General features: G+C 43.8%; 1 protein-coding gene across 13 annotated transcripts in view; it reads right to left on the minus strand.

Moving 5' to 3' along the window:
* Positions 1-23963, minus strand: part of FAM13C (family with sequence similarity 13 member C) — a 136315-nt gene that overhangs the window by 22953 nt on the left and 89399 nt on the right. For all 13 annotated transcript variants that reach the window (XM_069571657.1, XM_069571659.1, XM_069571655.1 and 10 more), the window contains 3 exons: positions 19016-19100; positions 4788-4998; positions 3023-3161 (listed from right to left, as the gene is read on the minus strand). In XM_069571657.1, coding sequence (XP_069427758.1) covers positions 3023-3161; positions 4788-4998; positions 19016-19100 — 435 coding nt within the window. The remainder of the gene's footprint in view (positions 1-3022; positions 3162-4787; positions 4999-19015; positions 19101-23963) is intronic.

The following is a 23963-nucleotide window of genomic DNA, read 5'->3' on the forward strand; positions in this document are numbered from 1 at the left end:
CAGTATTCTTGCCTGGAGAATCCCATGGACAGAGGAGCCTAGCAGGCTACAGTCCAGAGCATCACAAAGAGTCGGACATGACTGAAGCAACTTAGCACACACACATGCAAAAACAATTCAAAAGACATCTTACAAAGATTTACAGATCAGCAACAAAAGGACCCATGTTACTGTCTTAGCTGTGATTAATTCTTTGCTGTGTGAACTCAGAGAAGTTACTTCCCTTCTCTGAGCCTCAGTTTCTTCAGTGGTCAAACAAGAGAAGACTCACAAATCCTTTCTAATTCTAACATTCTCTAATGCTACTGAAAGTGGACATCTGGCTGAAACAGGTTTTTTCTAGGTCCATGAGTCTAACAATAGTTAACTGTAAAATGTAAAAGTGTAGGAAATAAACACAGCTCTGGACAGGAAGTGAAATAGTTATATTCAACAGAGCAGGAAGGATGTACATTGTATCAGGCCATCAGACTAGCATGGAGGGCCAGCAGGAACTTGGATTCAAAAATTAGCAGCAGGTGCTATTAATTCCACAGTCAGGCTGCCAGGAAGGAAAGCCATACACACAGCAACCAATTCAAGTCCAGTGACATGTCAAACCTCTAACCACAGCCTGGCATCCAGACAGGAAGGGTGAGGGGAAGCCCTGTTTCCTGAGACACTGAAGGTTCTGATTACATCAAAGACTTTCACACACACACAGAGGAGTTGTGACCATGAAGACTTCTTTCACTGCTCCCAAATCCATCAATCTGCATGTTTAAATGTGTGGGCAAGTGTCTGCTTTGGCCCTAAAGTCTCTCCAGACAAAGGCAGGAGGTGCCAGGAGAAATTCTTTTCTAAAATAGCCAACGGCCAGGTGACCTGTTATATATACAGACTCTCCACAATCTAGAGTCTGTAGCTGCAGGCAGAAAAATCTAGTGGAAAATTAATGTCTATAATTTTCCTTTATTCTTCAACAAGGCAGAGGTGCCATGGGATAGCCTATTTGAGCATCACTCAAACAGATGAAAAAGTTAGTAATATCTAGGACCACTTACTTCCCCGGTGCTAAAACTGTAAGAAGCAATACATATGGGCTCCCTCATTTAACACAAACCTAAGAAGTCACTATTAACTCCACTGTTCAGATGGATAGAATGGACTCAGGAACATAAAGTAACAAGACCCAGGTCGCAGAGTTCGTAAGTGGCTGTGCTTGGATTCAAACCCAGATCAGTCTGATTCAGGAACCGCCAGGTAAGAACTATTAACAGGCCCCCAGGGATGGAGGCCCTAGCTGCTTCTCCAGTTTCCAGTACGAGGGCCCTGCAGATCCAGCAATGCTGCAGCAGCAGACAAGGAAAGCCAGCTCCTCTGAGGCTATCTGCAGTTTCCAAACTGCGGACACCTTAAGAATTTTACTCCACTCCTCCACTGTAAACCAACTCATCTTAACCACCCCAAGCCTGAGGTGCTAGAACATAACTACCTTAAAAAGGTTGTAAGTCCTTTCTGGGCCTCCTGTTCCTTATCTGTGAAATAAAGCCTGTACTTACAATGTGCACAGCACCCTCTTACTACATGAAAGACCATAAGCAGCTGTGGCTGCCTGACCTCAAGAAAGGGAAGAGTCTTCAGCACCCTGACTGAAGCTGCCTTGAAAGCTAATCTGATTTTTCTTTTCCATCCATTTTGAAAAGCTAAAGATTACTCCTTACAACCCCTCTTTTAGTAAATTTGCAGCCACTGTGGGAAACATAGGACAGGAAGAACAAGAAAAAGAAATATTACTCTCAGCTCCCTCCCGAGAACTTACCCACACCTCAGGAACCAGCAGATTGCCTCTGGACCAACTGCTCAGTGAGCCTTTAAATATTTTAAGATGTATGAGACCTTATCCCCTGTTCTCTTTTATTCTAATAACAAGCTGTTCTGGGCCCTTTGCCAAAAACCCAGTATCTTTGTGCAATTCTACATGGATATGATTTTTCTCTATGCCATGATCACTATTGCAGACAATAAATAAAGCTAGCATTGGGACATCAGGACACTTAGCTCTGACTTTATCGCTTCTTATGTAAGAAAAGTTCACAGTTGCAACACTGTCACACCAGCACAAAGGCTGGTGTCTCTCTAAGAGAAAGGATGAAATCAGGGTTTGTCCTTAAGAGTGGCCTGAACAGATGTCACTTGATAGGTGCTCACCCATCAACCAGAAGGTACTTCATTGTCAAAGAAAACCCTCCCTCATTCTGTTCCACAATTAGAGATTCCATCCGTCGTGCCCTTAATAGGTTCTTGGGTTGTGCTGTGCTTAGTCGCTCAGTCAGGTCCAACTCTTTACGACCCCATGGACTGTAGCTCACCAGGTTCCTCTATCCCTGGGATTCTCCAGGCAAGAATACTGGAACGGGTTGCCATGCCCTTCTCCATAGGATTTTCCCAACCCACATATCGAACCCAGGTCTCCCGCATGGCAGGAGGATTCTTTACCATCTGAGCCACCAAGCGTGCCTAAGAGTACTGGAGTGGGTAGCCCATCCCTTCTCCAGGGGATCTTCCTGACCCAGGAATCAAACCAGGGTCTCCTGCATTGCAGGCAGATTCTTTTTCCAGTTGAGCTACCAGCGAAGCCCTAATAGGTTCTTATCAAAATGCAAATGACTCCATGTTGGATCTGCTTTCTTACCCCAAATGCAAATGAGAAAAAGTTAAAGAACAAATAAGACCATAATTCACAATCTTTCCAAATTTGAGTCCTAGGAACACTAGTGATAGTAAGGTTCCTCAGGAAAAAACAAAAAAGAGAAATCAATAATTAAATCAGTTTGGAAATAAGAGTTGCAATTTGTTGCTAGGAATCATCTTAGCAGAGATCAGTTGACAGACCCAGGAGGGACTCCACTTATGATGGGTCCTGGGTTGGCCGAGGGGAACTGAGCTGTCCCCAGGCACAGAGGTGTACTCAAAAAGGAAGGACAGAAAAGCCCATATACCCACGGCACAATCCACTCATTTCAAATCACAGGGGCCTTACCCGGTACTTCTTTTCTTGTTCAAATTTTTCTTCAAATTTCCTAATTTTCCGCTTGAGGCTCTGGATGTGCTTGGTGAGCTGGGTAATGGTCTGGGGCTCCTTGCCATCCCCACAGCTGCACCGGGAAGAACTGCGGAGCCTGGAATGATCCAAGGAGGAAGAGAGTCATTAAAAACACTATCGCATATGAAACAGATAACTAATGCGGTCCTGTTGTACAGCATAGGGAATACTACTTAATACTCTGTAATGGCCTATATAGAAAAAGAATCTAAAAAAAAGAGTGGATACACGTATATGTCTAACTGATTCACTTTACTGTACATCTGAAACTAACACAACATTGTAAATCAACTATACTCCAAGAAAATGTCTTTTAAAAGATGTAACTTATAAGCAAAAGAACTATGGCCGGTTCACCTTGTTAAACGCAGAAATTAATACAGTATTGTAAAGCAACATTCTTCCCATTAAAAAACAAATTCAAAGAACAAAACAATGGTCTCCCAGTAAACACTGCTGCTTGTCTACAAACCCAGCTTTCTGGATTATCAGAGAAGTTCAGAGGCCAGTTCATCATTTGATGAGCCTCCTATGGTAGTATCTGCTGGGTACTGGAGACCCCTGATTCACAGAACTCCGTTATAGGCAAATGTTACCAAGGACTTTTGTCTACAAAGGTCAGAATATTAGTCTAGGAAATGCATTTCCTAAATCTTGGAGGATGCCAATTTCAGACTAATGAGACAGCGTTATCCTCAATAAATGGCATGCATGTGTGCTGTGATCAGTCCTTTGCAGCCCCAAGGACTGTACCCCATTCAAGCTCTTCTGCCCATGGGATTTTCCAGGCAAGAACACTGGAGTGGGTTGCCATTTCCTTTTCCAGGGGATCTTCCTGATTCAGGGATCAAACTTACATCTCCTGCATTGGCAGGTGGATTCTTTACATCTGAGTCATCAGGGATTGAGCCCAGACTAACAATATTTTCAAAAAGGATTCAGATGAGTAGTTTTCTTGATATAATAGAGCCTTTGTGAATCTGATAAAAGAAATGGATTGCCTCTCTAGAAAACACGTTCATTTTCTCATCTAACATACTTTAAAATAGTAATAATTCACTAACTCCCTCAAGTCCATCAGTAGAGAGTCCTTGGAACAAGGTCTGGATAAATTCATGAGCGACAGCAGGAGGTGCTAAGGAGAATGTAGGAATTCCCAGCACATATATTTAGTCAAGGGAAGACTCATTTTAGCTATGCATCAAAACTACTAATGGAACTTAAAGAAAAAAAAAGAACACATAGTTTCCCTTTTTTTCTTTTTGGGGGAGCTATTGTAAGCTACCACTTTTCAAGAATCTAAGAAGAAACTGAGATGAACAACCTGCCAAGCATTGCCACAATCCATCCACTGAGGCCACTCCTGGACACAGAAGTAATACTTTAATGAGCTCACCAAGAATGGCATTTCTGGTATTCACACGTGTACATTTCTTAGGATTCTGGTCATTTCATAAGAAACATTCAAACTTGTGAGCCATAGGGCAGACTGTGTCTTGAGACCATTTCCTTCTGAGACAAGCAAGCTTCAAACGGCATTCTTAGCTAGAAAGTACACTGATTTCTTGCCTTGTATGGTTCAGGGCCTGCAGCTGCTTTTGGTAGGCATGTTTGCTCTGTTTTGGACACACACTTCACTGTAGTTTATAAATGGAGTATTTAAAAACTGTATGAAGTGAAGATAAGAACAAGATGTTTTTACATCATAAACTGCTGAGTGCTGGGTGGAGAAGGGGCTGATTCGGGGTCCAAGTTGAATCTCTGGCTTTGGCTGAAGATGGAGCATCGTGGCGACAGCAGCGGGTTGTCGCCGTCGGTGATGTGATAGAGCAGCCTGCTGGTCTCAACAGACTGCACGTCTTCTGGTGCGCTGTCTGCTTCATTCTGCCCATCTCTGTGCACGGGCGCAGGGGCTGAGGAAATAAGATAAATCATCGCATCCCAGAAGTGACTGTCATGTTCCTAAACAAAGATCAACATTCCCTATAACGTCTATAATGTCTCGCCTTTTTGTCATTTCTTCCTTCTGGGGATATGAAGGCCTTTCAAAATACTGTTGTGTTTGTGTCCCACAGGACCTGGACAGAAAATATTACAAGACCAACACACGCCAAAAATGGAAACGCAGCTTATTTCGGCCCAAATTACAGCATCAGCATAGCGCCAAACTACAAAAATTCTCTCTTTATTTCATATTATTTACATATGTCAGAGAGTATATTATAAAATGTTAGAGTGAAAAAGAAAAAACAATTACGAATAACTGGAGCAAAAGATGAGGGAGAATAGATACAGCAACTGCCAGTGGAGGAAGGCAGAGGAGCTGGTGGGCGGGAAGAGAAAAGAGAAAACAAACCAAAAAGAGAGGGCTGCAGAGTCCCCAGACAGCAAATTACTCAGCACTCCTTAAACATGATGGAGAACTCTGCTTATGTACATGAACTGATGTTCAGAACATGCTAAATGAGAAAACCACACATTTCAGCACAAGATGGTACACATTTCTGTGTACAAAAAAAACACACTAAATGATCAAAGAAGCTACATAGCAACTACAAAGCATGGTGTGATTAGAAATGATTCTAGTTCTTCTCTAAAATTTGACTTACCATTTTATTTGGGACAAAAACCAAGAAAAAAACCTGCTCTAAACCCTCTCCTGGGTGAGGCAATCTCTCTGCCTGAATTCTGTGATCATTCCCCTTTTAAATAAGCTCTTTAGCTCCCCAACCAGGGTCAGTCCAGAGAGGGAGGGCACCCCTGTGCTACCCAGGTGAGGGGAGGGGGATGGGGAACAGGAGGATGCCAGTCAGGGTGGCTGAGTTAGGAGTCTTCCATCCTACGGTGCTATACAGAGCTACTCAAAAAGATGTCAGAGCCTTCTCAGTTTTGCCCAGAAAACAGGTTAGAACAACCCGAGGCTTTCTCCTATTCTGACTTTCCTAAAGAAAGAGGAAAAACACAGCCTTTCTGGGTGAATAAGTGAATCTGAAAATACTGACAATTCACTTTTCCAAAACAAACATTTATCACAATTTAGTACTGGACCAATCGTAGCCAGCTTTAGAATGAATGGCTCATGTTCTCTAGAGCTTGAAATGCAATTTGCTTTGTGCAACAAAGGTTGGGTTAAGTGCTTGTCTGTTTGCAGGCAGCTTCTGCCCTGTTTGGCTGTAGGCTGGGAGGGTAGACAATGCCTCCTATCCAGCCTCTGGGGCTTGCCGACCGCACTTTTGTCAGCGCCTGAGGCTGGTCAGAAATGGACAGGGTGAGGGCTGGGGAAAAGCTGCAGTCGGAGAATGCCAAAGCCAGGCCCACGGCAGTGTGACTAACACAACTCACCACAGGCGACACCCTTGCTAAGAGTAATTTAGCCAGAAAACACTGCCATTTGGAGGGAGCCCTAAGGAGTAACATGAGTGACAGCATGCACTACAATGACCTTCAACATCCACCAAGGAGTGTCTGAGTGCCTCACCAAATCCTCTTCTTAAACCATTAGACTCCAAGAAGAAATTCATTTTATTCATGGTACCTATTTCTGGGTAGCATCATTTGGTATTAACGATGAGGAAGAGAAAGATCTTTATCAAGCACCTGGGACCAGCATATTTTTTGCTGAAATGGAAAGGATCTTTGGCCTTCAGCTCAGGTGCGAGGCCAGGGTAAAAACTAAGAGGCCAGGAGCCTCTCGGCGGTGCTTTATAATGAATGGGGGCACTTGAGGTCCTAGGCATATGACTAACGTGGGGGTGAACAAAGAGCTCAGCCTCTGAAACTCACAGAGGCCTAAGACGTGACTTCAGAGAACCACAGGCCGCTGTGAAGGGCTTGTTTTGAGCTGTGCGGCAATTGTAACTGTAACTCTCCATGTAAGCGGCATCTGGTTTTTGTGGCATTGTTTGTGCCATTAACATCACAACCTCTCTTCCCAGCAGATCACCACTGAAGGAGGTGGTGGGCCCGGAAGATCCCAACGTGTCCAGCTGGAAAGCAACAGTCAGAAACTGGTGATCGGGTAGCACCTGAGCTCTCTGTCTCAGGATCTAAGTTGAGAAGTGGCTTAATTGAACCGGTGGGCACAAGCCTATTGGAGACAGGGTCATTGAGCTCCTTGCTCAGAAGAAGCCAGGGTAGCCTTAGTGCCAACCAACATTGCTGCCACCCTGGGAACACAGCCCAGGCCTCCACCTGCAGACCCGGCTCCCCAACAGGGAGAAGCTTACGGCAATATTGAACTTGAGTGGCTTCTGCTGGGACCCCAGGAACGCACTTTCAAAGCAAGGGGCAGCTCGCCAAGGTCCATGCTGTGATGCAGTACAGTTCAGAGGGAGGGTCTGGGAACCAGGATGTGGGGTGCTCATACTTTCTTCTGGGGCTCCAGGGTGTTCCCTGATTTCTCTCCACATCCTTGTTTAGATCATCTGACAGGGCTGTGACAGAAAAGTCAGAGGAGATCCTCTGTACGACATCACACCTATAGTTAACAATAGCGTATCACTGACACTTAAAATGCACATAATCTCACATTATGTGCATTAGCTCAATAATTTTTTTTCCTTGTGTGTTCTAAAATTTCTGTAATGAATGCATGTTAATTGTATAGGAAGTAAAAACCAATAAAAGTTAATATAAAAATTTGGAGAAAAAAAGGATACCTGAGAAGGGAAGCAAGAAACAACCCCCACAGACAGAACAAGAGAGAAAAAAGATTGTGAGTTGGAATCCCAGGTCCTCCACCTGTTCAGAGGCACTTCAGAAAAAAGTAAACATTTTGAAACCTCAGTTTCTTCATCTGTAAAATGGGGAGAATAATGGTGGGTGCCTCTCAAGACTAAGTGAGGATGAAATGAAAAAAAACTGTACCCCCTACAAAATTTTTGCCATATCCACATGAACCTATTTCTAATATATACGTATGTATTCATGTGTGATATATGTCTATGTTATACATATAATCTTAATTTCTTTTTTACTGAAATATAGTTGATTTACAAGGCTATGTTAGTTTCAGGTGTATAGCAGTGATTCAATTGTTCTTTTTCACATTCTTTCCTATAGAGTTTATTATGAAATATTGAGTACAATTCCCTGTGCTATACAGTAGGTCCTTGATGTTTATCTATTTTATATATAGCATTATGTATATGTTACTCCTAAATTCCTAATTTATCCCTCTCCTCATTATATATAAGATTATATATTATATATAATCTTAATTATAATCTATAAATGTTTTAAAATTTCAGCTTCATCTTAGGCAATGAGGGCCAAGAAATCGTGCATTTGATGTGCTAGTTACATTTCTTCAACTAATACACATTAAAATAAATTCCTATTAAAACACTGTTCACCCATGCATCCTTTGTATAGCATATTTGGCAAAACACTGACATGAGGCAAAGAAACTGCTAAATGCGATAACCCTGAGAACCATCATTCTTTAACAATTATCAAAATAAGGAATTTGAATATGGTCCTCTCTTACTGAGCACCAGCTCCACAAAGAGTCCATACAGGGTTACTGTGGGAAACGAGAGCCAGCACACCCTCGACATATTGTACCTCCTGCCACTTCTTACATGTAAATAAGAATAATAATCATATCTATTAGTTATGCAGTGACTCACTATGTCCTCAAACTTCTAGTTAGAGTTTCTGCAAGGATTTAATCTTCAAAAATAACCACACGAGGCTGGCAGTAATGTGATCTTCATTTTACATTCAGGGAGGAAGGTGGTATGACTCCAGTTGGGGTCAGGGGGTCTGACCAATGCCTGAGGCAGAAGACTCCACGTCTCTGACCCTGCAGGCCAAAGAGAATTCCTGGAAGCCTGCTCACTGAGCAGTAGGGGCCACAACGGAGACAAGTCATTATCATCGGTGTGAAGACCAGAGCCCATTTCTGAGCTGGCTGCAACCCCAGGCAGGAACAGATGCTATTCACAGCTGTCACATGAATCAGATTTTTAAAATATATTTTTCCAATGTGAATTCTTAAGTGATTCAAATGTAAATCAACTATACTTCAATAAAAACTTTAATTATAAAGTAAATAAATAAAGTGATTTAAGATTTAAATAAATCTCTGTCTGTGCCCACTTGAGACGGACTGCTGAGATCTGAGTCACCAATTAGACCTAGACTTGTGGATTTGTTAATTTGTGCTTCTGGGTTTGCCCATCCTAGTGGGCTAATATGTTGTTTACAGTATCATTTTGGGAGGTATAAACAGTTTGAACTCACCCAAATTTTCAGTATTAGAGTAATATCCAACAAATTTAAATGTCTAGATGAATTTCAATAAATGTCTTAAATATGCTTTCATTGCACATGGTAACTGGCTTAGCAAAGGAAAGTACCCCAACTAGACTGAATGGAGACATAGGAAGACAAAGCGGTAAGGTAGTACCTGAGAAAAAGGAGCAGCCAGAAAGTCGTGGAGCAAGGAAAAGAAGAAAACCAAAGACACTATCTCTGGAAAAGGAAATGACAACGACGCTAGTATTCTCGTCTGGGAAATCCCATGGACAGAGGAGCCTGTGGGCTATAGCCCATCCACAGGGTTGCAAAGACTTGGACACGACTTAGCACAAACGGCACATAGACACCATGCTGCTGGGGTGGGTGAGAAGGCCGGCGAGGCAGGGTGACAAGGTTGAGTCTATTCTGCAGTGGAAGTAAACTTCTAACCTGAGGCAGCCTGAGGCCTTTGGATGTTAGTGACTTCTGCCCAAACTCAGAACTGTGCTGTGGGATAGAGTAGCAGGACCCATCCGAGGACAAGGTCAGACTGCTGGATTTCTGTCATGTTGAGAAACGGAAGAATTCCATACTTTGCATTGTTCCGGAGAACATCTGGGGCAGGGATCATTCATATTTTTGGAAGCAGCTTCTATACAGCTGCTGCTGCTACTGCTAAGTCGCTTCAGTCATGTCCGACTCTATGCGACGCCATAGACGGCAGCCCATCAGGCTCCCCCGTCCCTGGGATTCTCCAGGCAAAACACTGGAGTGGGTTGCCACTTCCTTCTCCAATGCATGAAAGTAAAAAGTGAAAGTGAAGTCGCTCAGGTGTGTCCAACTCTTCGCAACCCCATGGACTGCAGCCCACCAGGCTCCTCCATCCATGGATTTTCCAGGCAAGAGTACTGGAGTGGGGTGCCATTGCCTTCTCCATCTATACAGCACCAAACCAAATACACAATTTGGGGAGAAGAGAAGAAATGACCTTCTAGACAAGTCTAACCAAGGGACATGATGAATGTTTTCACTTTCTTCTCAAGATTTAACTTCGTCACCTATATGCATACTGTCAAAGAACCACTGAGAAATAATCAAGGGAAATGGCTGATGAACAGGGTCTAATCTCTGAAAACATCTTTTCCCTTCCACGTGTCACAGAGTGGAGCCAAGTGCTCAGCTAAGCTGTGGGGGGCAGAGGAGTGGGGAGGACAAAGAGCAAGTAACACCTGTGAGTGTCCAAGATTCAGAAGCATCCTCCTGGTACATGGGGAAAGCTGGGTGCTGGAATGCTGATCATTTCTCAGCCTAAACAGCTTTCTACATGTTCTAGCTGATTCCTGCACAACTGAACATCTCAATGGGACAGCTGATAAAAATCTGCTGTTAAGGTAGCAAGACCCATTTTCAAAAGAAGGTTTTAATTAATGAGCCAATGTGCTTTGAAAAGCAAAAGGAAATTATATACAAGGCAAACAGGAAGACTGCAGAAAGAGATTCCAGCCTTCAAAGCAGACTGTATCTTCATAGGCTCATTCAATATCATGAAAAATTAAGTCAAAAAAGTTGTGGCTGCAGTTCCTCCACAGAGACACAGAGAAGTATGATTCTAGGGAACTGGAAGAGACAGAGGAGGTTGTCCACCTCGGGCCTGGGGGTTGTTCAGAGCACTGTCAGACACTGAGCGTCTAGGCAAACTGTCTGATCTCTTCCAGACTATTCTTCATAAGCATGAAAGAATGAATGAGCAGGAAGGAGGCTTTTAAAATGACTATAACATATGAGAAATGATGTGCAGGGGAAAGGGGGCATATGACCACTCTCTGTACTGTATGCTCAATTTTCTATAAACCTAAAACCTCTTAAAAATAAAATCTATTACTTGAAAACCTAACACATGTATAAGGGCACAGATTAAAATTCTAGGCTCTGCAGTCAGAGTCCTAAGCTTGGTCTGAGATACCAGTTGTTCACAGCTATTTATGTCCTTGGCCAGATGAGCCTCTTCAAAACTCAGAATCTCTATAAACAGTATAGTGAGGATAAATGGGACAATAACATAACCCACCACAGTTCTTGGCCTGACTTTAAAATTGAACTTAAAAATTTTGTGAATAATTACCAGATGGTTCAGGCTGTGGGATTTTTATTTATTAGGCAGTTATAGAAATGGCTATCAGATAATTATACTGTCATCTATGAGTTTTGAAATCATTTTAAAAAATGCTTTATTTGGAAAACAAGGATTATTGTGAAACTCCCTGTTTCAGAGACTATGAAGATGGTGACAAAAGCATCAGAGAAAATTTGTTAACAGTAAAGATCTTTTCTAGCCAAGTTATGTCATAGGTGTAGTGCAGGATAGATTTTATGGTAATGAATGTAGTTTCAACTTTAATAAGAGGTAATTATTCAACCATCAGCTCTTGATTCCCTTAAGCAAAAGGTATTTATGACGGATTAATGCTGTCATAAATACCTTTTGCTTAAGGGAACTAGTACAATGTCAATCAAATACAGGACTCGAGAGAGGACCTAGGGAATAAGCAGTGCTAAACGCCACTTCCACACCTTGCAAGTCATCAGCAATTATAATAAAGCAGACATTTAAAGACAAATGCAAGCATTATCAACTGGAGAAAAGGCGATACAAGCTCTGAATGGCCAGCTTTTTAAATAATGATCGCTGACATTTATTGAGCATTTACCCCGGGTGAGATGCTAAAAACCTGATATGTATTATGCTACGCCATCCTCACAACAATCCTAAGAGGGAGATACTATCCTTTTTCCCTTTTCAAAGAAAAGGAAACTGAGGCACTGAGGTCAAATAACCTGTCCAAGATTACCCAAGAACCATATCAAGCTCTACAAAGAGCTATGTTTCTGAGCAAGACAGAACCAATGAATATAATTCATTTGGGCTTTCAAGAAGTCTACGGCATGGTGTTCATACCAAACGTTATTTAAAAACAAAACCAAATGATGACTGGGCTAAATGTTTTGTAATGGTAAAAAAATTCACTTACTAATAGGCCCCAAAGAACAGGGTTGAATTAGTATCTTTATGAGAGACATGTCAGTACTAATCCTTGCTAATGGATCCTGAATTAATCTTTCTTCATATTTCAAAAACAACATAGAAGCAAAAATAGAGTTGTGAGTCTGAGTTTGCAGATGATGTTAGTATTTTTCAAAGAGTAAAATGCAAAGCAACCGCAGAAGAAGCTCACAAACCAGGAGGAAGGTCAATAAGGGCAGATGACTCTCAGTGTGGGCCAGTGAAGAAAACTAACCCATCTACACTTAACAGATAATCAGCAGTAAACTATTAGTTTGATAGAAAATGGGATTTTTGGAGCTTTTATAGACTATAAGATATGACAAAAAGGTCAAGAAAACAATGTACATATTTCTAGGAAGAGTACGGAAAGCAATCCAACAACCATAATTATTTTTTGAATAGTTGATGAAACTCTCCCCCTGCCCATGTTTTTAGGTATTAATTCTTTTTTTATTTAGGTCATCATAGTTTCATGGGTAGTTGTGAGAAATTGTAGACATATCCCTTGTACACTTTGCCCAATTTCCCCCGATAGTATCATTTGGCAAAAGTATAGTACCTGTGCCCATATGTACAAATAAAATTCTACTATTTCATTTAATCTGGAAAACACTATGTGGGTGAGGTAAAGACACATGAGAAAGGCAAGGGGGTCCAGAGATGGTTAAGATCAGAGGAGCTGAAATGACTGTAGGAACAGAGGGCCTGCAGTGGTTAATCAACTACAAATCTAGATGTTTTTATTCTAGCAAAATAGACAGGGATGTACTTTAAAAATGACTTTAAGGCATATTAGTTATACAGCGTGTACCTAGGCTGCCTTTGGGCTCAATTTCAAGTTCAGGAATATTAGAACTATGTGGACTTTATATTTAGGATGGCAAAGGAAACAGCATGTGAAACACTCAGACCATGGAGTCTGATTGGGGAAATTTCCCCACTCCTTCCCTTTCCTCCCAGCACCCGCCACCACTCACTACTGTGGGACCATCTACGAGTTACATCCAGTCTCCAAGTTCATTTCCTCATCTTTCATCTGGGGATAATAATGCCTCCTAGGGTGGTTGTGGCGATAAAGTAAGAAAATGCATGAAACAATGCCTGGTGCACAAGAAGAGGTCATTGCTAGCTAAGGTTGATACTATTCATTTAAAGACCTTCAAAGCAGAGTTTCTAAACCCTGGCACTCTTGACATTTTGGACCAGATAACAATTTGTTGGGGCAGTGCTGGGGTCATGGCTTGTCTTATACATTGAAGGATGTTCAGCAGGACCTCTGGACTCTACCCACTAGATGCCACTGGCACTCACACTCCAGCTATGACACCAAAACAGTATCTCCAGATGTTGCTGAATGTCCTGAAGGCAGGGGGTCAGAGTGTGGGAGGGGGGAGAAAACCACTGTTTTAAAGGACCCAGCTTAGAACAAGAAGATGAAGTACTGCTCTCTACGGTGATTGCCATTTTCCAGTTAGAGCACATCAGTGCTACACACTAAACAACATAAAAAGGTTCAAGAAGGATTAAGAAATAATATACCCACAAACACAAACTCAGTGTATGAAGTTTCTAAAAGATATTAGGAGTTCTGGGCACTTCTGAGGTTGAGGTCTTGAAGAGTCCCTCATACTGACTTTCAAAGACTATTTCTGAGGGCTGCTGCCAGATAGGATGGAACATTATGTAGATAATCAGACCCACCTCGTGGGAGACCTGGGGTGCTCCCTGTTCCTGAAATCCAATTATAAACTTCACCTTCAGCAATAACAACTTGCATGGTGCCCTTGCAGGAATACTGAGTTCCACAAAGTGTTCCCAAATCTCCCTGAACATCAGAATCATCAACAGGAGCTTTGCAAACATGGAGATTTTCAGGCCTCATCTCTACACTTTAGTTTTGTATCATGGTGGACAGCCCAGACAACTGTACATTTAATAAGCCCTGCCAAGTGAGAATGTCTGGTTAAATAGACAGTGTCTTGAAATATGACAGAGAAAGTCAGGTTCTCTTTGACTCTGCCCCATTTCAACTCCAACAATTAGGAAGAAACCTGCAGACTATGCAGGATTCTTTTGGGAATAATTACAGACTGTACCCAGCTATAGGTTTCCCTGGTGGCACAGCGGTCAAGAATCTGCCTGCCAATCCAGGAGACATCAAAGATGCAGGTTCAGTCTTGGTGCCGGGAAGACCCCCTGGAGTAGGAAATGTCAACCGACTCCAGTATTCTTGCCTGGAAAATTCTATGGACAAAGGAGCCTGGCAGGCTACAGTCTATGGGGTCACAAACAGTTGGATACAACTGAGCACACAGCAGCAGAAGCAGCACCTAGATATATGACGTGAGCATCGTCTGACAATCAACGTTAGCAACAAGGCTCTTAGCCAAATGAAAATTTCAACTTGAAAATCAAGATTTTAGAATAAAATAATTAATTATGCATTGCTTTCAAATTTCTTTTTGGCCAGGCATGCAAGATCTTAGTTCCTCAAGCAGGGATCAAACCTGTGTCTCTTGCAGTGAAAGCATGGAAGCTTAACAACTAGACCACCAGGGAAGTCCCTGGACCTATTATTTCTAGCAATAAGTCTCCAGTGATAGCTTATACTAAAAACTCCATCACCTGTGCTCAAACAGAACAGGCATTACTATACTTAGTCATGTGGAACAACGTCAAATAGTCCTACACATGTTGAAAATGATGAGAAGCTGAAAAGACAATCCTCATTCCATTTTCCAATCAACAACACCAGAACAGGAGCTTTTCAATGTCCAGTGGAAACGTCTGCTCCAACTGTGAGAGGCTATTGATTCAGTTAGAGGGATCTGGGCCCTTAGTACTATGTGGCTTCCCATCTCATATTATGTGGTCTGCAGTGCACAGAAAGGGTGACCAACTGTCCTGGAGTGCCTGGAACTGTGGGTCCCCCAGGAGTGGGACTTTTAGTGCTAAAACAGGGGCAGTCAGTGACCCTCAGCACAGCCCTGGCACTGCCCTGAAACTGGCAATCATTCTATCACTTTTTTCTAAACATCGTTACCTCCCTCAGATCTGTCCCCATCCTGCCCATCTCGAGCTCCAGCTTGAGCACCTTTCTCCTCCTGAAGTAAACGCACTGAGCCAACTGCTCACAGACCCTGCAAATCCATGTGGTCTGTAAGCTTCTACCTGTGGATGAAACTAAGTCAAAGAGAACCTAAGAGAACCTGACCTTTTCACTCTCATAATTTAAGATACTATCCACTTAAATAGTGGCTTCCAGTACTTGAAAACGTTAATGAAATATAAAGACTCTAGGACTTCGAACCCTTGAGTGTCTAGAGATGAAGACTGAGAAATCCAGGTATAAAAGCTTCCTGGGAACTGTGATGTGAGGGAAGGTTCACTAACACTCTCTAGAACACAGTGCCCCTTCAGGGTGTCATAAAATCTGCTCTTGCTGCAAGTGCAGTTTGTAATTGCATTTCTAGAACAGGGAGCATCTCAGATATTTTGCTAGATGAGATGAATCTTTGTATTCTGTAAATTCAAGTTAAAACTCAATATTTTCATTTAAGATCAAAGACATAAAGGATACAAAATTTTGCTCAGACTATCATTTCAGATGCCCTCCATAAATGTTAAACAACTTTAGGGAATTGTCTGGAGGTCCATGGATTAGGACTCCACGCTCTCACTGCTGAGGGCCCAAGCAACCCCTGGTCGGGGAAATAAGATCCCACAAGCCACATGGTGTGGCCAAAAGAGTAAATAAATAAATTTAACTTTCACGTTTAAAATAAATAAACAACTTAAGTCATGCCTTAAATCAAATTGCAAGTAAGACTGAAACCAATATAAATCACAACAATTTATATTTGCGAATGTTTGCTTTGAAAGGTTAATTAGCTGCCTATTACATCCAGATATTTCTATAAAAATCACTTGCTGGATTTTGTCCTTATTATACCAAATAGTAACATTAACTATTACTAATCCAATATTTGCAGACATATAAGGCCCAGGGCTAGATTCTAGACTTTAAGAGAAAAATATTATTTTAAGTTACCATAATCTTTGATAGACTTATGGCATCTGTGCTCATCTATGCTATAACACTATCATCGGGGCTTTAGGCATGCGCACAACTACAGTTTCCAGGAGTTCAGAGATCACTCCAGAAACCCAGCCATAGGCCCAGAGTGAAGAAATGCTGATCTAGCGTGAACATAAATTTCTCCCTTCCGAGTAACATGTGGACTGGAGCGTGTATAGCCTTCCTATAAGAGCGTGTCTTGGAAGCCAGTGAGCCCGAACCACCCCATAAGCTGAACTGTGAAAGCTTCTTTCATGCTCATCACTTTGGCAACATTCTTACCACATGAAGAGACTCCTTACTTCCCTGAAAACATCTAGTAAGTGATTTCTAGATTGTTTCAAAGGGATTTTTTAAAAAGTAAAATAAAAAAGAAGCATGTGCCAAGGTCCAATACAGTGGCTGGGACTTCACTTTCCCTGCATCGATTCCCATGCAGTCGATTTAGCTAAACGAGACTCCTTATTCATAAGCTCTGCAAAGGCCAAAAAACATCAAGATGGGTTTTACCGTCGCAAACTTGCAGGAGCTGTCCCTGCCCAGTGTGGGGCACACATACACACACACACACACACACACACACACACACACACACACACACACACACACACACACACACACACCCTAACACACAGAGTGGAAACTTTTCTGTTTCATAAACTCTCTCGGAAAGACTGGAATATCTCAGATTCACCTACATTTTAGAAAATCCAATGTCCAGCCCACAAGGCTCCTCTGTAAGGAAGCTTCTGCCCGTTCCTATTATTTGACAGCTAAGCCAGAATATGCTGATGGCTCCTTTATACAGGCGATCCCCACATAAATGCGGTGGTTGCAGTTTAGTCATGAAGTCATTTCTGACTCGTGGGGCCCCATGGACTATAGCCTGCCACTATAATCCTCTGTCCACGGGATTTTCCAGGCAAGAATATTGGGGTGGGTTGCCATTTCTTACTCCAGGGGATCTTCCTGACCTAGGGATCGAACCCAGGTCTCCTGCATTGCAGGTAGATTCTTCACTGACTGAGCCACCAGGGTACACATCTCTATTTAATAAAGAATGTATTAATAAGTTGGTTCAAAATCCTCTCCATCAAGAGTGAGAACATATAAAACTACTACCAACCTTTGGAAAAAATAAGATACATTTACACACAAAAGTCATGATAAAATATATATTATATATATATATACACAAATACACATACACATATCCAACATGCAACAAATATTATATTGAACGGTCCTTATCAGATACTTGTGAACATCAGATAATCCAAAAATTAACTTGTATTTGGCTTGGGACTTCTATGTTTCTATGTTGCTTGTTTACAGAGAGTGGAATAGGGGGTTGGCGGAAAAAGAAGGGCATTGTCTAATCATTTGACTCAAATCCCTAATTGGCTGGGCATTGGCTCTTGACCAATTTTACTTGCATCTCATCCAAACACAATGGCTAACAGAGCCGAGGAGCTCACCACATAACAAGACAACCAACTGGCTACCTACATACATAGGGAAATGATTTATCACTTACAAGTAGGGTCACACTAGGCCTCAGTGTCTTTACTATGAATAGTATTATTTCACAGGTTTAAGGGTTTAAATTAGTAACTATGAAGTTTACAACAGTGCCTGAGCATTGAAAGTCTTCGACAATAATAGTGGCTACTACTACTAGCTATTATTAGCCACTAATACATATTTAAACATTGAAGATGACTGTTTTGCCTACTTAGACCACGTGGGTCTGATTTAAACAGTAAGGTATTCAGTGAACTATTGCTAATGGTATTGAAATACATTACCTTTGTAAATTTTTTCCTTCCATTCCTAAAGGATATTCCATGAAGCAAGCTCACCTAAACCTATTTCTACCATCCAAGCAGAAACCAGTCTGCAAACCTCTGACCCACTGGTGTTATAAAAGATATGCTGTGCTCCTGTAAATTTACTATTTCTTTCACACTGAAGTCTTCCTGGGAGCATCTGTTCACCTTCTGCTTGCTAGCCAACCTACTCTCTGCGAGATTAAAACCAGAGAAAATAACAGACAAATGAGACCCAAGTTTGAGACTTTTCAAAACAAAAATTAATGCTTAAAAAAAAAGAGAGAGAGGCAGAACAAGACACTATAGGATTAGAAGAAGGCACATCATTCACCTCCACCTTCCCAGGGTTGATGGATCACCTAACAAGCAATGTTAAAACTCCCCTAACCCCTCAAAAATATTGAGAGTCTCAACACAGCCCAGATGATCTAAATCCAGTAATATAAACAAACCACATATGTATCACAGGACTCCAAATAGGAAAATGAAGACCACTTATGATGGGTGCCTTTTCACCTGACACCATCTCTGGGGACTCTGGTCCCCAGCGAGAGAGAAAGATCTAGATTCCAGCACGCCTTAACTCCCCCTGCTCCCTGCCAGCTCCCCAGTGCACCAGGCACTGTTTCCCACAGGAGCCAGGTTCAGGGGAAGCAGCAAGGGGTGAAACTATCCTGGGAGCACAGATGAGGACCCCGAGCCCAGCCTCTTACCTGCGGCCCCTGCCCCTTCGGCAGGTACACTCTGGGTGGACACTGGGGCTGGGTCCTTGACTCCGTGCACCTGCGCAGCTTCTTCCTGGTGTGTCAAAAAGGCAGAGCACAGATCAGTTTCCACGGCTTGGAGCTTCAGCAAGGAATTCTGCCAGCAGAAGCAGAACATCGGGCTGGCTCAGTTAGATGCTAACGCAACGCTGGGTCTGCAGCTTCCTTCCCCAGCACCTGGCCAGAAAGGGGTCTCAGTCAGAACTGGCTGTGCCAGAAGCAGAGGCGCGTTACTCCACATGCAGTCTCAGTTGCTCTTTTATATAAATCTAACGTATATTGATTATCTGTGACACATGGGACCAGTGATTTCGTCAACAAGAGACGCTGCACCCAGAGGGCCAATCTGAGAAGGTATCTGCTTCCCGGGTGCCTGAGCCTTTACGCTTTCCAAGTGTTTCATTCACCATGCTGACATCAGGAGCGATGACATTAGCCCCTCCCCGGCTACCATTCATAAAAGCCAGCATCCCTCCCCTGCAAAGCCGCAGCAGCCCGCAGTGCACAAAGAGTTACTGCTGCAGAGGCCGCCTGGCAGCTGGGAGGTGCTTCGGGGCTCCCTTTTCTGCATCTGCACGTGGGCTGTGTGCCTGAGTCTGGAGTGGGGGGGGTCTGTGTGTGCGAGTGTACTTCTCAAGTTACTTTTCTCACATGGAGTGGCTACAGCCGCCTGCTGTCAGAACAGAGGGCACGGATGGAGGGAGAAGATGACCTTGGTCCCTTAGTCTGAGACTGCCGCTGAGGGTGAAGCAATTCACCGTTTGTAACTCCCAGCCAACCTCCCCCATCCCCGGCTTCACTTCTCATTTTAAATTCCTCCCGTGTTTCCTAATAAGAGCAAAGTCATACAGACTGACGCACGTACCCTCCCGTGATGCAGATGCTGGGCAAGCTCGGTCCCCCAGCAGGTGAAAGTGAGTCACGCCGAGTCCCTGGCCGGGCCCTCTTCCCTGCAACGGCCTCAGAGCTCCTCCACCCACCAGGTCTTCCGCCCACCACGTTCCCAGCAGAGGTCGGTGGGGAGCAGGGGGCGCTACCTGGAGTAGAGCCACGGGTTCCCCCCCATTATGACCCAACACACACACACACACACACACACACACATACACACATGCTCCTACCTCCTCCATATAGCTTGGTCCCCACACACCCTCATAATCCACTGCCACTTCCTACATATACCCTTGCACTCTATTATACACTTACTCCGGCTCCCCACGCTATACACGCCTTCACCCCCCTCCTCCACACCCTCATGCCCAAGTCTCTACCTTCACACACTACTCCACACATAGCTTACAACTAAATATCCCACCTCCACCCATACACACGCCCATCCCTCCCCCCCAGTCCCTTTATCCCCATCCCCCCACACCAACACCCTACTTTATATATACCCCTACATAAACCCTCATCCTCAGCTCCCACTCACACATCCTGTTCTCACCCCTCGTCCCCAGATAGCCTGACTCCTTACCCCACATAAATGCCAACCCCCACACCTCCTCACATCCCAACCCCTTTCTGCACACATACTCTCATCCTTCTGTTGGTGTGAGTAAATATGAACCCACCGCTGGGTTTCAAAAAGCTGCTCCCTGAGGGACTTTCCTGGTGGTCCAGTGGCTAAGACTCCTCATTCCCAATGCAGGGGGCCCAGGTTCAATACCTGGTCTGGGAGCTAGATCCCGCATGCCACAACTAAAGATCTCAACCTACCACAAAGCAGATGGAAGATCCCTTATGCAGCAACTAAGATCCAGCGCAGCCAAAGAAATAAATGCTTTTTCAAAAGCTTCTCATTGAGGAATATCTTAAATCCCTAGTGTTTTGGCCAGTTTGAAAGTGGCAGAACCTCTTTCAAACAGGCTCAGGACCTCTCCTCTGCTCAGCTCAGAGATGGAGTAAGACCTGGTACAAACCACCCCCATGCTCAGGGGCTGACGGCCAGGGGCCCACAGCTCAGATGAAGCATCTGTCTGATACCAGCCCATTTTTTACAGCTTCTTCTTCCTCCCTGGGATGTTTTCCCAGGAGTTACATGCGGAAGCAAGGGCCCAAGGTTATTGATAGGAGGCACAGAAGGAGCAAGGGTACCAGGTTTCTGGAAAGTTTTATTAACCAAGCATTTGGGATGCAAAAATGCATGATCCCAGGCTAGCTTTCTACTGAAGGACCTTAAAAACTGGAGGGGCCTCTTATAAGGAGCAAAACTACTGTGAAAATTAAGAAATCTTACCTTCCCTGTAGCTTAGATGGTGAAGAATCTGCCTGCAATGCAGGAGATCCAGGTTCGATCCCTGGGTCAGGAAGATCCTCTGAGAAAAAGGAATGGCAATCCACTCCAGTATTGTGCCTGGAGAATCCCATGGACAGAGGAGCCTGGCGGGCCACAGTCCGTGGAGTCGCAAAGACTCGACACGACTGAGCGACGAACACCACTAGCACTACACGACTACTGCCCCCTAGCGCGAGATGGCGCCGCTGCAACGGCACGCAGAACGGGGGCTCCACAACAGGTATCCCTAAACACGGGTCATTCTACAAGCAGAACTGCTGTATCAGCCAGTCAGCCCACTGCTGATAAACCCCCAAAATACTGAAAGCAGTGACTCTTAACAGATATGGGTACCTCCACGTTCATGGCAACATTATTCACAATAACAAAGAAGTGTATTATGGACTGAACTGTCTGCCCCAAATTCATATACTGAAGCCCTAACCTCCAATGTAACTACATTTGGAGATGAGGCCTTTAAGAGGCAATCAAGGGAAATTTGGGGGCTCCAAAATCACTGCAGATGGTGACTGCAGCCATGAAATTAAAAGACACTTACTCCTTGGAAGGAAAGTTATGACCAACCTAGACAGCATATTCAAAAGCAGAGACATTACTTTGCCGACTAAGGTCCGTCTAGTCAAGGCTATGATTTTTCCAGTGGTCATGTATGGATGTGAGAGTTGGACTGTGAAGAAGGCTGAGTGCCAAAGAATTGATGCTTTTGAACTGTAGTATTGGAGAAGACTCTTGAGAGTCCCTTGGACTGCAAGGAGATCCATCCAGTCCATTCTGAAGGGATCAACCCTGGGATTTCTTTGGAAGGAATGATGCTAAAGCTGAAACTCCAGTACTTTGGCCACCTCATGCGAAGAGCTGACTCATTGGAAAAGACTCTGATGCTGGGAGGGGTTGTGGGCAGGAGAAGAAGGGGACGACAGAGGATGAGGTGGCTGGATGGCATCACTGACTTGATGGACGTGAGTCTAAGTGAACTCCAGGAGTTGGTGATGGAAACAGAGAGGCCTGGTGTCTGCAATTCATGGGGTTGCTAAGAGTCAGACACGACTGAGTGACTGAACTGAACTGAAGGTAAAATAAGGTCATAAGAGTGGGGCTGAGCAGTGTCCTCAGAACAATATATGTAGAGAGAGCCCCAGGGATGCACAGCCACAGACCAAAGGCCATGTGAGGACACAGCGAGAGGGCAGCTGTCTGCAAGCCAGGGAGGAGGCTTCAGAAGAAACCAATTTTGCTGACACATTCACCTTGGACTTCCCACCTCCAGAACTGTGACAAATGTTTTGGCCCTGAGTCTGCGGCATCTCTTTTTTTTAATTGTAGCCCTAATAGAGTTTTAGCAGATTAATACAAGGTGGAAACAACCCAAGGTGCTCACCAGCAGATGAACTGATAAATGAAATGTGAAATATACAATACATACAATGAAATATTATTTAGCCTTAAAGAGGAAGAAAGTTTTGACACACGCTACCACATGAGGAACCTTGAGGACATTATACTGAGTGAAATAAGCCAGTCAAAAAGGACACACATACTAGGCAGTAAAATCCAGAGACACAGAAAGTAGAATGGTGGTTGCCATGGGGCTGGTGGGGAAGAAAAGAAGGTTTGTGTTTAATGGGTATGGAGTGGAAGATTGGGAAGATAAGTCAAGTTCTGGAGACAGATGGTGGTGATGTCTGCCCAAAAACACCAGAGGGCTTAATGCCACTGAATTGTATGGTTTAAAATGGCTAAATTGTGACATTTTATGTCGTCTATTTTACCGTGGTTTTAAAAAAACAAAATCAGTCCTTCTCTACGTTTAGCAGGAGGATGTGGGACCAGCCACCTCTCGTCAACTCTATGTGCTCTTATAGATTCTACAAAGCAGATGAGGGCACGGCCTTCACACAGAACCAGGAGCTGTGTCTGCTACATACTGTGAGGCTGACTTTGGACAAGAACCTTGGCTATTCTAAGCCTCACTTTCCTCATGCATAACGAGAGGCAGTGATGACAGCAACAAAGGCAGCTGCTTCAAGAATGAGATGAGGAAGGCACAGCACATGGCAAACACTCAAGCCCTGGACACTGTGGCTACTATGTGTGTCTCCAAACCCCAGAGGCCGCTGGACAGAGCGCTAGGTGCGGGGGGCCAGACCCCAACCGAAGCTCTGTACCCTGACCCATCACTCCACCTCCCAGGCCTTACTCTGCGATCCTGCCCAGGAAGTACTTGAGACCAGGTGACTTGTAAGTTCCCTTCCAACTTTCCAGGACAGAAAACATTGATGCTCATGTACTGAGGCTGATGCATGGAAGCTGGCAGTATGTGTGCTTGGATGGTGTTTGTGGAACTAAACCAAGTGTTCACACAACACAAAGAGTGAAGAATCTCACTGCAGAGGGGTTTGTCAGGTCACATTCAGAGGCCTCTCCAGTCGCCCAGAGAGTGTGTAACACTGAGACCCAGTTACAGCTGGAAGCAGTCATGGGGGGCTCCCAGCCATCTTCCCTGCCCTCCGTCTCCCTCGCTAGTACTGAAGCTCAACAGAGATGCCAAGCATCAAAGAAGGTCTATTTGCACAGCTGGATTGTTCCTCTCTCAGACAT

This window comes from Ovis canadensis, chromosome 25 (genome assembly GCF_042477335.2).
Source record: "Ovis canadensis isolate MfBH-ARS-UI-01 breed Bighorn chromosome 25, ARS-UI_OviCan_v2, whole genome shotgun sequence".
Taxonomy (NCBI): Eukaryota; Metazoa; Chordata; class Mammalia; order Artiodactyla; family Bovidae; genus Ovis; species Ovis canadensis.